At 35.6% G+C, this 15,111-nt stretch overlaps 1 protein-coding gene across 2 annotated transcripts in view; it reads left to right on the top strand.

The window, feature by feature from the left end:
• The window catches only part of smarcd2 (SWI/SNF related BAF chromatin remodeling complex subunit D2), a 27,575-nt gene extending 13,381 nt beyond the window's left edge, over positions 1-14,194 (top strand). For both annotated transcript variants that reach the window (XM_687657.8, XM_073918254.1), the window contains 7 exons: positions 3,982-4,083; positions 4,381-4,542; positions 9,830-9,927; positions 10,376-10,511; positions 10,594-10,716; positions 10,809-10,910; positions 12,740-14,194. In XM_687657.8, the coding sequence (XP_692749.2) occupies positions 3,982-4,083; positions 4,381-4,542; positions 9,830-9,927; positions 10,376-10,511; positions 10,594-10,716; positions 10,809-10,910; positions 12,740-12,793 (777 nt within the window). In that variant the 3' untranslated portion in view covers positions 12,794-14,194. The remainder of the gene's footprint in view (positions 1-3,981; positions 4,084-4,380; positions 4,543-9,829; positions 9,928-10,375; positions 10,512-10,593; positions 10,717-10,808; positions 10,911-12,739) is intronic.
• Positions 14,195-15,111: the final 917 nt, after the last annotated feature.

Below are 15,111 nucleotides of genomic sequence, written 5' to 3' on the forward strand. Positions count from 1 at the left end.
CCAAAAGTAACTGAACAATTGGCTTCTAAGCTGTTCCATGGCCAGGTGTGTGTTATTCCCTCATTACAATGAGCAGATAAAAGGTCCAGAGTTCATTTCAAGTGTGCTTTTGCATTTGGAATCTGCTAAAGACCCGGAAAACCACAGAAACAACTGTGGTGGACGACCAAAGAATTATTTTCCTGGTGAAGAAAACACCCTTCACAGCTGTCAGATCCAGAACACTTGTTAAGGATGTAGGTGTATGTGTGTCAAAGTCAACAATCAAGAGAAGACAACACCAGATTGAATACAGAGGGTTTGCCACAAGATGTAAACCTTTGGTGAGCCTCAAAAACAGGTAGGCCAGATTAGAGTTCTAAAAAAGCCTGTTGTGAAAGTGTAAAAGTGTAAAAGTGCTGGAACAACATCCTAAAGACAGATGAGACCAAGATCAACTTGTACCAGAGTGATGGGCAGAGAAGAGTGTGGAGAAGGATCATGAACTTAAGCACTGAAGCATGGTGGTAGTGGTGACATGGCGTGGACATGTACGACTGCCAATGGAACTGGTTCTCTTCTATTTATTGATGATGTGACTGTTGACAAAAGCAGGAGGATGAATTCTGAAGTGTTTCACTCAATATTTTCTGCTCTTATTCAGCCAAATGCTTCAGAACTTATTGATCGGCGCTTCACAGTGCAGATGGACAATTACCCAAAGCATGCTGCAAAAGCAACCAAAGAGTTTTCGAAGGGAAAGAAGTGGAATGTTATGCAATGGCCAAGTCAGTCTTCTGACTGAATCCGATTGAGCATGTATTCCACTTGCTGAAGACAGAACTGAAGGGAAAATGCCCTAAGAACAAGCAGAAGCTGAAGACGGTTGCTGTAGAGGCCTGGCAGAGTGTCACCAGGAATGAATCCCAGCGTCTGCTGATGTCTACGCATTCCAGACTTCAGGCTGTAATTGACTGCAAAGGATTTGCAACCAAGTTATTATAGGTGAAAGTTTGATTTGTGATTATTAGTCTGTCCAATTACTTTTGGTCCCTTAACAAGTGGGAGGCACATATGCAAATTCCAACACCGTTCACCTGATTTGGATGTAAAAACCCTCAAATTAAAGCTGACAGTCTGCAGTTAAAGCACATCTTGTTCGTTTCATTTCAAATCCATTGTGTTGGTGTATAGAGCCAAAAACATCTGTCCAAATATTTATGAACCCAACTGTATGTGTGATGTCACTAATCCAGTGCACACTCTGTCATCTCACAGCCTTTTTACTAAATGTAAATACTTGATTTTTAAGCATATACTGATAAGGATAGAATCAGAAAAATGTCAGTTATTCTCTAAGGAAGCTCAAATAAACCACACCACATGCCTCTGGAGGTAGAAGCGAGCAGGTTCATGAATTTGGGTAAATCGTAATATAAATCAGGTTGAAAACTTGTCCACAGCAGTGGACTGTTTTACAGATGTGTTTGCAACATCAAAGTATCAATATATCAATTTCACTACCATCTTATCCAAGTAGGGAACTAAGTAGGTTTTAAAATATGTTCCAGTCTCACAGAAGTCCTGCACATGCATGCAGTTGGTAAAGCAGTGCTGGAGTCATTCAGTACACATGCATACCTTACTGAAAGACTCTGAAACATGGTAATGGGTGTGCAGATGTATTTAAAATGAGTTTAAATGTAAAACTGATAGAGAACAAGATTGTATTGTGCTCTACAAAAATTGAAAATTCCCCATGTCATTGGAACTTATTGGAAGTTTTTTTTTTTTTTTTAAATCTGAAAAAAATGAAACAAGGCTTATGACTGTAATACAAATTTTCTTGTTGCGATTTTAAGTGTTAAAGTTTTTATCATGATATACGGAATAATCACAATATTGACTTAAGCTGCAAAAAAAGTTACTTTTAACAGGTATAATAAGAAAAGTTACTTAGTGAGCTGCTTTATTGTATATACATGTTCAGAGTTGGATTATAAAGTACAACAGGTAATGCTTTACAATAAAGTCTAATCAGTAAATGTTACTGCATAAAAATAAATAAGAAAGGGTAAGATTTATTATAGTTACTGTGTTCATATTAGTTTGAAATACAACTGAATATTATAACTCCATTCAATAAAAATGTTATGACTTGTAATCAGATTATGAATCTGATTTTAATGTGTTATTAGGTATTAACTTGGATATTAACATCATCTGAAAATAACAATTGTGTTTTAGTTCAATAGGTTATATGCCAAAGCATGCTAATAGGACTTTTAATTTGCCAGTAACCTGGGTTAATTGTTTCCGGTAAATTGTACGCCAATGCAAAAGCGGCGCATTTAAGGTGCGTTTTCTTTAAAAATCAGCGATCTCCACTGGCTGAGTGATATCAGATATAAAGTGGATCTCAGGTTGTATAAGATGCACTGCATTAAATAACATTTCCTTCCCCGCCATGTCTTTATAATATGAGCATTTATTTTACCCTCAGTTTATTCAATGGAGCTTCTGCGCTAGACTGCCGATTCTGACAGGCGCATGCGAGTAAACGTCTTTTTGTCTCGTTTTACGCTTGAGAAACTAAATGAACAAATGCCAAAGTCTGTTTAACTGATTGTATTTGACTTGCATTACAACATCAATTCTGTAAAAGAAACCATATAAAATGGAAAAAAACTCACAGTAACAGGTCACTGGAAGTTTATCAGTATGGGAAACGCACTAGCTCGGCATACACCCCATTAACTAATATTAACTACTGAAACCTTATTTCACAGTATTAACAAACAACGGGCCTATAAATAGTCACAGAATTTTTTTTTTTATCAATATTTCATCTGCATATATTAGGCAAGATATTAAAATGTTTGAACTATTAGGCTAATAAATCCATCAAGTCAAGAATTTGATCCCTGTTTTGAATCCTCTACAAATACAATGTAAATACTCTAAAAAAGCACTTTAAAAGTTTACATAATAAGACATTATTCAGAATATTTAGAAGTGCTTGCACTATCAATATTGTTCATAATAAAGATATTTTGAGTTATTTAATATAGGAATAGTTTAGGTCAGAATTATTAGCCCCCCTGAATTATTCGGCCCCGTTTAATTTTTTCCCCTATTTCTGTTTAACAGAGAAAAATTTTTTTTTTCAACACATTTCTGAACATAATAGTTTTAATAACTCATTTTTAATAACTGATTTATTTTATATTTGCTATGATGACAGTAAATAATATTTGACTAGATATTTTTCAAGACACTTATATAGAGCTTAAAGTGACATTTAAAGGCTTAATTAGGTTAACTGGGCTGGTTAGGGTTATTAGGCAAGTTATTGTATGACAAGGATTTGTTCTGTAGACTATCAAAAAAAAAAAAACTTTGCTTAAATGGGCTTATAATTTTGTCCCTAAAATGTTTTTTAAAAAATTAAAAACTGCTTTTATTCAAGCCGAAATAAAACAAATAAGACTTTCACCAGAAGGAAAAGTATTATCAGACATGCTGTGAAAATTTCATTGCTCTGTTAAACATCATTTAGGAAATATTTAAAAAATAAAAATAAAAACAAATTCAAAGGGTGGCTAATAATTCTGATTTCAACTGTATGTCTAGCCCCAGCTAATGATAGAAACACATTTTGTTGTCATGTTTCTAGTCCAAATGACTAAAAATTCTTAAATTAATGAACATTTTCTAGACAAACAAAAATATTGACTTATATATTAAATATTGAAATAATATGGCAAAATTGAGTTTTTTTTTCTTGAAATAAGCTAAATAATCTGCCAGTGGGGTAAGCAAAAGAATCTTATTTTTCCTTTTGACAAGATTATTTTACGTGTTTTAAGGGAAAAGACAACATTTTTGTACTAGACAAAAAAAAACTTGAGTAAAAAGCTTTTTTGCAGTGAAGAAATCTATTTTAATGCTGAAGATTGAGCTTATTCGCTGTAGTTAATAAATCTTTTCCTCATGTCTTAGTGGCACAGAATGCCCACGACTCAGGAGACGGATGGATTTCAGGTGAAGAGACCAGGAGATGTGAATGTGAAATGCACTCTGCTTCTCATGCTGGACCACCAGGTATTACATGCACATCCTTTATGATACATGCTTTTATATTATTTGATTATTTTCAGCTGCCTTTAGCTTAAGAAATATAATTATTTTATTTAATTATTGCTTTTGTAATGTAGTATAATCATTACATAAATGATTTTGAGAACAAAATGCTAATAAAAATAGTATACCTCTAGGAAAATATATCTCTAGAAATGTAAATACCACCGCAATACTATTGGTTTTGTTTGTTCCAGAGCATAGTATTGGATGTTTTTAATAATATTATGAACTTTTGTTTTCTCCTTTTACTTGATTAAGCCTCCACAGTACAAGCTGGACCCACGTCTGGCTCGACTGCTGGGTGTCCACACTCAGACCAGAGCCAGTATCATGCAGGCCCTGTGGCTCTACATCAAGAACAACAAGCTGCAAGATTGCCACGAGAAAGAGTACATTAACTGCAACCGATACTTTAGACAGGTATGCAAAAAGTTGGTTGGTTTTAAACGTTTTTTAACCCATTTTATTTATAAGTAAATAATGTCTTAAAGGTGCCATAAAATGTATTTATTCAATGTTAAATTGTGCATTTAAACAATATGTTAAATTGAAAGCCAAATAATTTTACTTCAGTTGTCAAAAAAATATTTTGATAAAATGGAGATGCCCTGTTAAATGGCAGTCTTTTCAACTGAAATGCTTGATATGTGGTATATTTTAGCTGTCTTTATGCCAAACAATTTTAAAAAATATCAATTTACATTTTCAAGCATTATTTTTTTGTATTAATTTATTTATAATTTATAATTTATTTATTTTTTGGATGAAATCTAGGCTAAATTGTAATTACACTTGAGAAAATGGGCTGGCAGAGATGTATTTAGTTTAATTTTGTGAGTTTAACGAAATGTTAACTATGAAAACAGACATGCTTGAATATTAACCTTTGCATAAACTTATAATTGTTTTTATTAGATTTTATTTATATTTATTGGTGCTTTTTGTAGAGATTATTATTCACAGTTTAAACCCAAAGAATGAGCCGTCTGTCAGATGAAGAAGAGCCGGAGTCAGAGATTCAAATTAATAAATGAAGTTTACTGAAGATAGTTTGCAGTTACATCAGCAGAAGCCAGCTGCAACACTCGCAATGAGTTCCTAGGCCGCTCTGCCTTACAATCACAAATCAATAACAATTATACATAACGTCATTAACTGCATCACACATATGGGTTTTTTAACCTGATTGGTTGAAACACTGATGGATTAGGAAAATTTCCACATGGGGTTCGTGCGTACAATTCCGAACAACATCTTAAGCATATAATTGTCCGACGTCCACTAGACTGTTTAGAGCTGACTCCAGATCTGTGAAACGGATCCATAATCAAATAGAACACACACACTTAAAAGTATAATCTGTTTCTTATCCAAGCCTGAGTGTATTATCAGCCGTCTTCAACAAAACTGGTTAAAAACTGGATTATCTACATTCAGGCAGTTATATCTTTAATACACACAGTCTATCTTGAATAAAAAGTAGAATCACTTTAAAAGAATTAACCGTAAAAACAGCAAAATCGCTTTAGACATTTTGGATAGTATTAACTCAAAGAAATAACAATAGAAACAGTTGCTTCCAGTCCTCAGCCCTCAGTTCCACTCAAGGTCTCTGTGACCTCTGACCTAGTTTGATGGCTCCTCAGAATAGTTATAAAGAGACATGCAAATGCACTGAACATTCTTATATTAAGTAATGTCTTAACACATTCATTAATTTAAATCAATTCAAAGTTGAATACTCATTCAAATAATCAAATAATTATATTTAATAAAACTAATGAGAAACAGGATGATGAGAAAAGGATAATAGTTGATCCATGCTGAGACGGATTGGAAGGTATAAATCCGAATCCTTCATCCTACACTGCAGAAAAAATTATATTAAGAGCTGTGCGATATGACATGATGCATAAATGTGGATTTAACACTCATCCAATTACAAGTGTTTGTTGTCTTGTTAGCCAAACATGCCAAATATCACAATATACATGTTAAACTAGCAAATGATACATTTAAACAGACTTTATGCCTCTTCAGGTTGGCATTGAATAAATATATGATCAATATTTCGCATTTTGACACCCTGTAAACAGATCCAGTGTGGTCATGCAAGTCTGCCTGCTGCACAGAAAGTTTATTTACTCTTCCTTAAAGCCTGTATCGCTTTCAAAATGAGAGTCCCACCTACATAATAACTATAATAGAAGCTTAATTACATTAACCATTAAGGGGAAAATATATCATTATCTTATTTGGTGACATTTTTGACAATAAAATACTGCTGCAGTGTGGATATTATTATGGGCTTCTGTGGATTGTCACAGTCTGTGTTTGGCCTGTTTTTGACTGGGATTTTACACCCAGGATTTACATGGGAACAAAGAAACATTGGTGTTTGAGACCATCGGTGTGTCATTTTGTACTGAACTTTTATTATTCAGCTTGGTGTAGATTTATACAGATTTTCATTTTTTTTATTTTTTTTTGGCATCTTTTAACAGAGTTTTCCTTTAATGTCCACTTGTAAGTGTCTTTGGGCTCACTGTTCAAGCTTTGCTAACAAAGCTCTTCAGTTTATTTATTTAACTGCAGTGTGTATGTGGCCTGTAACACATAGGAACAGAAGAAACCCTTATATCTTAGCTTTGTGTTAAACAATTAAACACTTGCTGCCACAACATGTTTTGTCTTGCCTGTAAGAATTGGTATTGCTGGCACAGTGGTTCACATCATCCTGACCTGTCGACCGAGGTGTTCCCTAGGGCTCGGTTCTCAGCCCATTTCCCTTTGTAGACTATATACTTCAACCTTATCCCCTCCAGTTATATTATGAGCTCCTATCTTACTTTGGAACGTCCTTTCATTTTGAGATCTCTCTCCAAACTTCTTAATCATACAACAGGCAGAGACCAAACTAAACATAGGATAAAATATCATGGGAAGTTGATATGGCTTACCTTGCAGTGCATCATTTAGAAGACCTTAGCAAATGCTTAGAATCACATAGCGCTTGGTAGCATCAAGTTTTGTTGAACACCTGTCGTCTTCAATATATATGTGCTATTTACAGCATAGCATGTTCTCTGCAATGACAACCAAGGAGAGGTTCATTGACCTTGCATACAGTTGTGAAGTCCCCCCTGAAATATTAGCCCCCCTTTATATTTCTTTCCCCAATTTCTGTTTAATGTGAAGACATTTTTTTTCCAAGACATTTCTAATAGTTTTTTACACATTTCTAAACATAATAATTTTAACTAATTTCTAATAACTGATTTCTTTTATCTTTGTTATGATGACAGTAAATAATATTTTACAAAATATTTTTCAAGACGCTAGTGTTAAGCTTAAAGTGACATTTAAAGGTATAATTAGGATAATTATTCAAGTCATTGTATAACGATGGTTTGCTCTGTAGATTGCTTAAGGGGGCTAATAATATTAACCTTAAAATTGTTTAAAAATATATTTAAAATTGTTTTTATTCTAGCCAAGATAAAACTTTTTTAAAAAGATGTTCTCCAGAGGAAAAAACATAGGAAATACTGTGAAAAATGTCATGCTCTGTTAAACATCATTCTATTATTCTATTATTCAATTCTATTAAATATTCTATTATTAATTTTCCTTCGGCTTAAAGGCTGATTTATAGTACTATGTCAAGCGCATGCGAATGCTCGGCGCAGCCTTCTCATGACTGCATAACTCTGATATTTTCCCCCTTAATTGTTAATGTAATTAAGCTTCTATTATAGTTATTATGTAGGTGGAACTCTCATTTTGAAAACGATACAGGCTTTAAGGAAGAGTAAATAAACTTTCTGTGAAGCAGGCAGACTTGCATGACCACATTGGATCTGTTTACAGGGTGTCAAAATGCAAAATATTGATCATACATTTATTCAATGCCAACCTGAAGAGGCATAAAGTCTGTTTAAATGTATCATTTGCTAGTTTAACTAGCTGACGCTGACGTGCTCCTCTCAATAAATGTAACTACACGCCACAACTTGCATAGTGCAAGCTCTGTGATTGGTTGGCTTGGTAGCGCTGACGAGTGTGGGCGGTGCTGCATACCGCGAGCCCGAAGAAGCAAATGTTTACAAGTGTCAAGAACTCTGAAGGACATCCAGATGGAAACTTTTGTTTTGTGTTCAGCTTATGCTTCTAGTAATGTATGTCCACTGTTTCCCACCTACCGTTCAGACAAAACAAAACACCCGTGAAGAAACTCGATACAGAGGAACATTTAAACCTACTGCCAGCTAACGCTAGCATTTCGGAAGTGTAATTGCAGAGCAACACAAACAGCATGCAAAATTACAAATGCTCGACTACGCACAATGCATGCACTGTGGGTCACGGCAATCGCTCAACGCAGAAGTATAAACAAGCCGAAGGAAGCCTTGAGTTTCTTCGCTGGTGTGTTGTTTTGCTACCTTTAATGTACAAGTAGCTAAAACTCGCTTATTCAGAGGGAACCGGCAGGCATGAAACAACATTAATCATAAGGTAAACACAAAACAAATTTTCTTTCAAGGTACTCGACACTTGTAAACACTTGCTCCATCGAGCTCACACAAGATCTTCGCTGCAGTCTGTAACCACGATGACATATTGGACCAGGTCCACTACATACTGGATCTTCTACCACCCTCTAAGGCAGGGGTGGCCAACCCTGTTCCTCGAGAGCGGCCTTCCAGCTGATTTCAGTTGCAACCCATATCAAACACACCTGAACCAATTAATTAGGACCTGAACACCACGTGATAATTACAGGCAGGTGTGTTTGATATGGGTTGCAACTGAAATCTGCAGGAAGGCGGCTCTCGAGGAACAGGGTTGGCCACCCCAGCACTAAGGTAATGCTACTGTGATGGTTGGGTTTAGGGGAAGGTGAGGTGTAGGCATTCGTCCATTACATAGTTGATCTGGTCCAGTATGTCATCAAGCTGTGGGCTGCAGTGAGGACTGTCTCTGTTGTGATGTGTAGTTACATTTTTTTTTTTTTGACCTCGGCGTCGGCGACGACCACAAGGGCTATGCGCCCATGCAAAGGCTGCACCGGAGCATACGTGTGCACTTGATGCAGAAGTATTAATCAATGTTTAGTCCCTTATTTATCAAGGGTCACCGCAGCGGAATGAACTAGCAACTATTTCATCATATGTTTTATGCAGCGGATACCCTTCCAGCCTCAACCCAGTACTGGGAAACCATTTGGGAAATATATGAAAAAGAAATCAAATGATTGCTTAAAATTTTAACTTTAACAGTATGTGGCAAGGGTGGCGCAGTAGGTAGTGCTGTCACCTCACAGCAAGAAGGTCGCTGGTTCGAGCCTCGGCTTGGTCAGTTGGCATTTCTGTGTGGAGTTTGCATGTTCTCCTTACATTCGTGTGGGTTTCCTCCAGGTGTTCCGGTTTCCCCTACAGTCCAAGGACATGCTGTACAGGTGAATTGGGTAGGCTAAACTGTCCATAGTGTATGACTGTAAATGAGTGTGTGTGGATGTTTCCCAGAGATGGGTTGCGGCTGGAAGAGCATCCACTGCGTAAAAACATGCTGGATAAGTTGGCGGTTATTCTGCTGTGGCGACCCCGGATTAATAAAGGGGACTAAGCTGAAAAGAAAATGAATGAATGAGTATGTGGTAAGTGGCTCATATGAACAGACCTGTGGATGAACTGCTGTAATCTTGCAGATCTTTGGCTGCCCCAGGATGAGATTTTCGGATATCCCCATGAAGCTCGCCAGCCTCCTTCAACACCCCGACCCCATCGTCATCAATCATATCATCAGGTGTGTTTCTGATCCAAATGTTTTCAATGGTTATTTTTACAATCCCATTTTAAAGAATGATTTTCTGTTTACTTGCTGCTTTGTAGTTATTTTCAGTACAAAATGCAGACGTATAGAATACAAAGTTTGGCCACACTTGTGTTTTTAAATTTATCTTGCAACTATGAATTCATAGCAAAATTTAAATTATGAATAGGACAGGGAACTTATTGAGCTCTTGAGCAGAATAAAGGTGAATGTTTTTAAAAGTATACATTGTTTTGATTAAGGTTTCATTTAACTTGTTTGTGTAGTTTCCATGGAATTCTCACAGTTCCGTTGTGTATTTTACAGTTGTATCAATTATTTACATTTTATGAATGCTATTATTAATCTTATTGATGTTGTTGTGGATTGCTGTTGTTTGATGTTGACCATATGCTGCTTTATCTGTGTTTCATATGTCCAGTGTGGATCCCAACGATCAGAAGAAGACTGCTTGCTTTGATATTGATGTTGAGGTTGACGACCCTCTGAAGGCTCAGATGACCGGCTTCCTGTCCTCCACAACCAGTCAGCAGGAGATTGCTACTCTGGAGATGAAGGTGGGTTTGCAGTGAAATAACTGATCCTGTTATGAGGTTACATACAGGCTGTTTTTAACTAAATATCTGCATTTCTCATTAGATCCATGAGACTATTGAGTCCATCAACCAGCTGAAGACCCAGAGAGACTTCATGCTCAGCTTTAGTAACAGCCCACAGGAGTTCATCCAGGACTGGCTCAAGTCTCAGAGCCGAGACCTCAAGGTATAGGAGGGCTTTGAATATTCTTTGACGGTTTTTCTGAATGGTTCTTGGTCATCAGTCATTTTTAGAAGGTTTTTATTGGTTTATTTTAGCTAATGACAGATACTGTGGGAAATCCAGAAGAGGAGAGGAGGACTGAATTTTACCACTCACCCTGGGTCACAGAAGCTGTTGGACGATATATATTTTCAAAGGTGAGTATTTACCTGTATTTCTTTCAGTTAACACTAATATACTTAAACAGTTGAAGTCAGAATAATTAGCCGCGCTTTGATTTTTTAAAAATTTATTTCTTTATTTTTTTTATATTTCCCAAATGATGTTTAACAAAGCAAGGAAATTTTCCCAGTATGTCTGATAATATTTTTTCTTCTGGAGAAAGCCTTATTTGCTTTATTTTGGCTGGAATAAAAGCAGTTTTTATTTACTTATTTTTTTAAAACCTTTTTAAGTTCAAAATGATTAGCCCCTTTAAGCTATTTTTTTAGATAGTCTACAGAACATATCATCGTTACACAATAACTTGCCTAATTATCCCAACCTGCCTTGTTAACCTAATTAACCTAGTTAAGACTTTAAATGTCACTTTAGGCTGTATAGAAGTGTCCTGTCACAATTCTTATGGGTAATTTTTTAGGGGAAGGGGTAGGGGCACAAAAATAGAATTGGGATTGGGCCCAATAGTACCGACTATATAAGTACCGACTCTATTAGTACCGACTGTAATAGTACCAACTCTATTAGAACAGACTGTAGTAGTACCAACTCTAATAATACCGATTATTAGTACCGACTTTAATAGTACCGACTCTATTAGTACCGACTGTAATAGTACTGATTCTAATAGTATCAACTCTAATAGTACAGACCCTAGAGGTACCGACTGTAATAGTACCGATTATAAGTACCAACTCTAATAGTACAGACTCTATTAATACTGACTTTATTAGTAACGACTCTAATAGTACTTACTCTAATACTACAGACTCTAATAGTACAGACTCTGGTGGTACAGACTGTAGTGGTAACAACTCTAATAGTTCCGACTCTATAGTACTGACTCTAATAGTACCGACTCTAATAGTACCAATTGTAATATTACAGAATCCAGTAGTACCAACTCTAATAGAACTGACTCTAATAGTTCCGACTCTAATATTACAGACTCTAGTAGTACTGACTCTAATTGTACCAACTCTAATAGTACCTACTCTAATATTACCGACTCTATAGTACTGACTCTAATAGTACCGACTCTAATAGTACCAACTGTAATATTACAGAATCCAGTAGTACCAACTCTAATAGAACTGACTCTAATAGTTCCGACTCTAATATTACAGACTCTAGTAGTACTGACTCTAATTGTACCAACTCTAATAGTACCTACTCTAATATTACCGACTCTATAGTACTGACTCTAATAGTACCGACTCTAATAGTACCAACTGTAATATTACAGAATCCAGTAGTACCAACTTTAATTGTACTGACTCTAATAGTTCCGACTCTAATATTACAGACTCTAGTAGTACTGACTCTAATTGTACCAACTCTAATAGTACCTACTCTAATATTACCGACTCTATAGTACTGACTCTAATAGTACCGACTCTAATAGTACCAACTGTAATATTACAGAATCCAGTAGTACCAACTTTAATTGTACTGACTCTAATAGTTCCGACTCTAATATTACAGACTCTAGTAGTACTGACTCTAATTGTACCAACTCTAATAGTACCTACTCTAATATTACCGACTCTATAGTACTGACTCTAATAGTACCGACTCTAATAGTACCAACTGTAATATTACAGAATCCAGTAGTACCAACTCTAATAGTACTGACTCTAATAGTTCCGACTCTAATATTACAGACTCTAGTAGTACTGACTCTAATTGTACCAACTCTAATAGTACCTACTCTAATATTACCGACTCTAATATTACCAACTCTAATAGTACCGACTCTAATAGAACTTCCCATAGTAAGCGCTCACCTTTTTTCACTTGATTTCAGGTCCAGCAGAGGAGACAGGAGTTGGAGCAGGTACTTGGAATCCGACTCACTTAAGAAGATTCAGACTCCAAATCCACAATCATCCGAGCAACTGATTCAACAAATGTTGAATCAGTTTCTGTTTCATAACCAGCGGATGCACTTCATGTGGGTTTTTGGTACTGGTCATAAACAGCTTGTCAGGTGCAGCATTTGCAGTACCATTACACACATCTGGCCAAATATATTTCAAGCGCTGTTACAATAACTGGAATGCCTCAGTTGCTATCTTCCCTTCTCTGGTCTTTATTTCTATATTGTGAAAAGAAAATATGAAAATAAGCCATTGAGTTCATGGCCTTTATTTGACATACACTCATACACAATAATACTCTTGTAATTTTTTTACAGTACAATGCAGTACTGTAGTTTGTTTGTTAAAACCCCATTGGAAATAGATAACAATCTTGATTTTGTGTTTTTAGTAGGAATTGCTGAAGTCAATTTGCCATTTTGTTTCTGATTCTTACAGCAAAGGATATTCCAACAAAATTAATTGCACACGTTTTGAGTTTATATGCTTGCAATTAAGTAGACTAGCAATGAAATGTTTTCAATATTGTGGATTTTTCCATTTGGTCTCTCAGGAAAAATATGTGCTGCACTGCGTTCAAGAGCCATGTCTTTGTGTTTCCACCCCAGCACATTTGGATATCCAGCTGTTTTAGTTCAATTTACCAGACTTTCTGTCTTCATCTAGTTAGTGGTATTAGTCTTTTTTTATTTAGTGTTTGAAAGTCTGCTAAAGAGACACAGCAGTGACCACATTTGTCAAAGACGATGTTTTAGATATGCAAGCCATCAGCATAATTGATATTTTCAGGTATACCGAAGCCATAATGTTACTTAATAATAAGTAGTTCACTTCAGCGTGCACTTTTACATTCCAAAAAGCTGTTGGACGTTTTGTTTAAGTGTGTTTTAATTCATTTTTTGCAGTCGCTTATGTTAAGTATAGATGACAGCAAACTGAATTTTAAAACAAGGAATATAACAGGTGGTTATAATAATAAAAATAATAAGACAGGAAGACTGGTGAGGAAAAAATGTGCTGACAGTAGGATGTTGAAAATTAAATTCTAGCTTCTATTTTTAATGCATCTCTGATGGTTGAGCTGAAAGCATGTCACAGATTTCTTTCCATAAAGTTTTGTGTTTTTCAATAGTTTATTTTGCTAATTGCTCAATTGCTCAGACAGTATTAATGCTGATCTGAAATGCAACTAGTGTTTTTGTTTTACGCCTTTGTGCCTTTGATTTACTTGTTAACTGATTACATTTGTGTTTGTGTGTGTTAAATGCAATTAAGTTCTTACAACTGTTCTGTTTTATATTTTTGTATTAATCAAATGCTTATCTTTTGTACTTTTTTATGAGAAATTTGAGTATTTTCAGCAATAAAGTTGGTTTCATAAAGGGGAAGTTACGTGTGTTTTTCGTTCATAACATTTTATACATCAACAGCCTGAGGCATCAAGACATTTGTGCTGCCCATTACATTACAAACCACAGGAGAGGGCAAATTCTTCAGCAGGATAGCGCTCCTTCTCATACTTCACCTCCACATCAAAGTTCCTGAAAGCAAAGAAGGTCAAGGTGCTTCAGGATTGGCCCGCCCAGTCACCAGACATAAACATTATTGAGCATGTCTGGGGTAAGATGAAGGTGGAGGCTTTGAAGATGAATCCAAAGAATCTTGATGACCTCTGGGAGTCCTGCAAGAACACTTTCTTTGCCATTTCAGATGACTTTATTAATATGTTATTTAAGTCATTGCAGAGATGTATGGATGCAGTCCTCCAAGCTCACAGGAGTCATACACAAAATTAATTCTTTTTCCACTGCAGCATGACTTTATATTCTATACTGTAGATTATTTCTGTTAAGTGACAAGACTTTTGTCTAAGCAAAGTCAGATCCTACTATACTAATTGAATAATTAAAAATCAAGGCATGATCATTTATTTTGGTAAAACAAGCATAATCTAGAGGCTTTTTCCTTTCATGTTAGCCCCTTCTGATACTAAATGATCAACTAGAAGTGAGTATTTGTTGTTTCTAAAACTTGGATAGGAGACTTTTTTCAGTAGTGCGTACCTCTTTTGAAATTTAAACTACCTTCTTCATTGCAAAGACCAAACTATATTGAAGTGTTTTTATTAATATTGAATGTTATAATTTGATTGTTTACTCCAAATAATATAATGCATGTTTTTTGCGTTGTATGCTAGACCGTTAAATAAAGGCAAACACCAGTCATGTTCATGCATGTAGTGTCTGCAGTCCTGGTTAATCTGGTAATACCTGTCTCCATTTATAGCTCACTTCTTCTA

Source organism: Danio rerio, chromosome 12, assembly GCF_049306965.1.
Source record: "Danio rerio strain Tuebingen ecotype United States chromosome 12, GRCz12tu, whole genome shotgun sequence".
Classification (NCBI taxonomy): domain Eukaryota; kingdom Metazoa; phylum Chordata; class Actinopteri; order Cypriniformes; family Danionidae; genus Danio; species Danio rerio.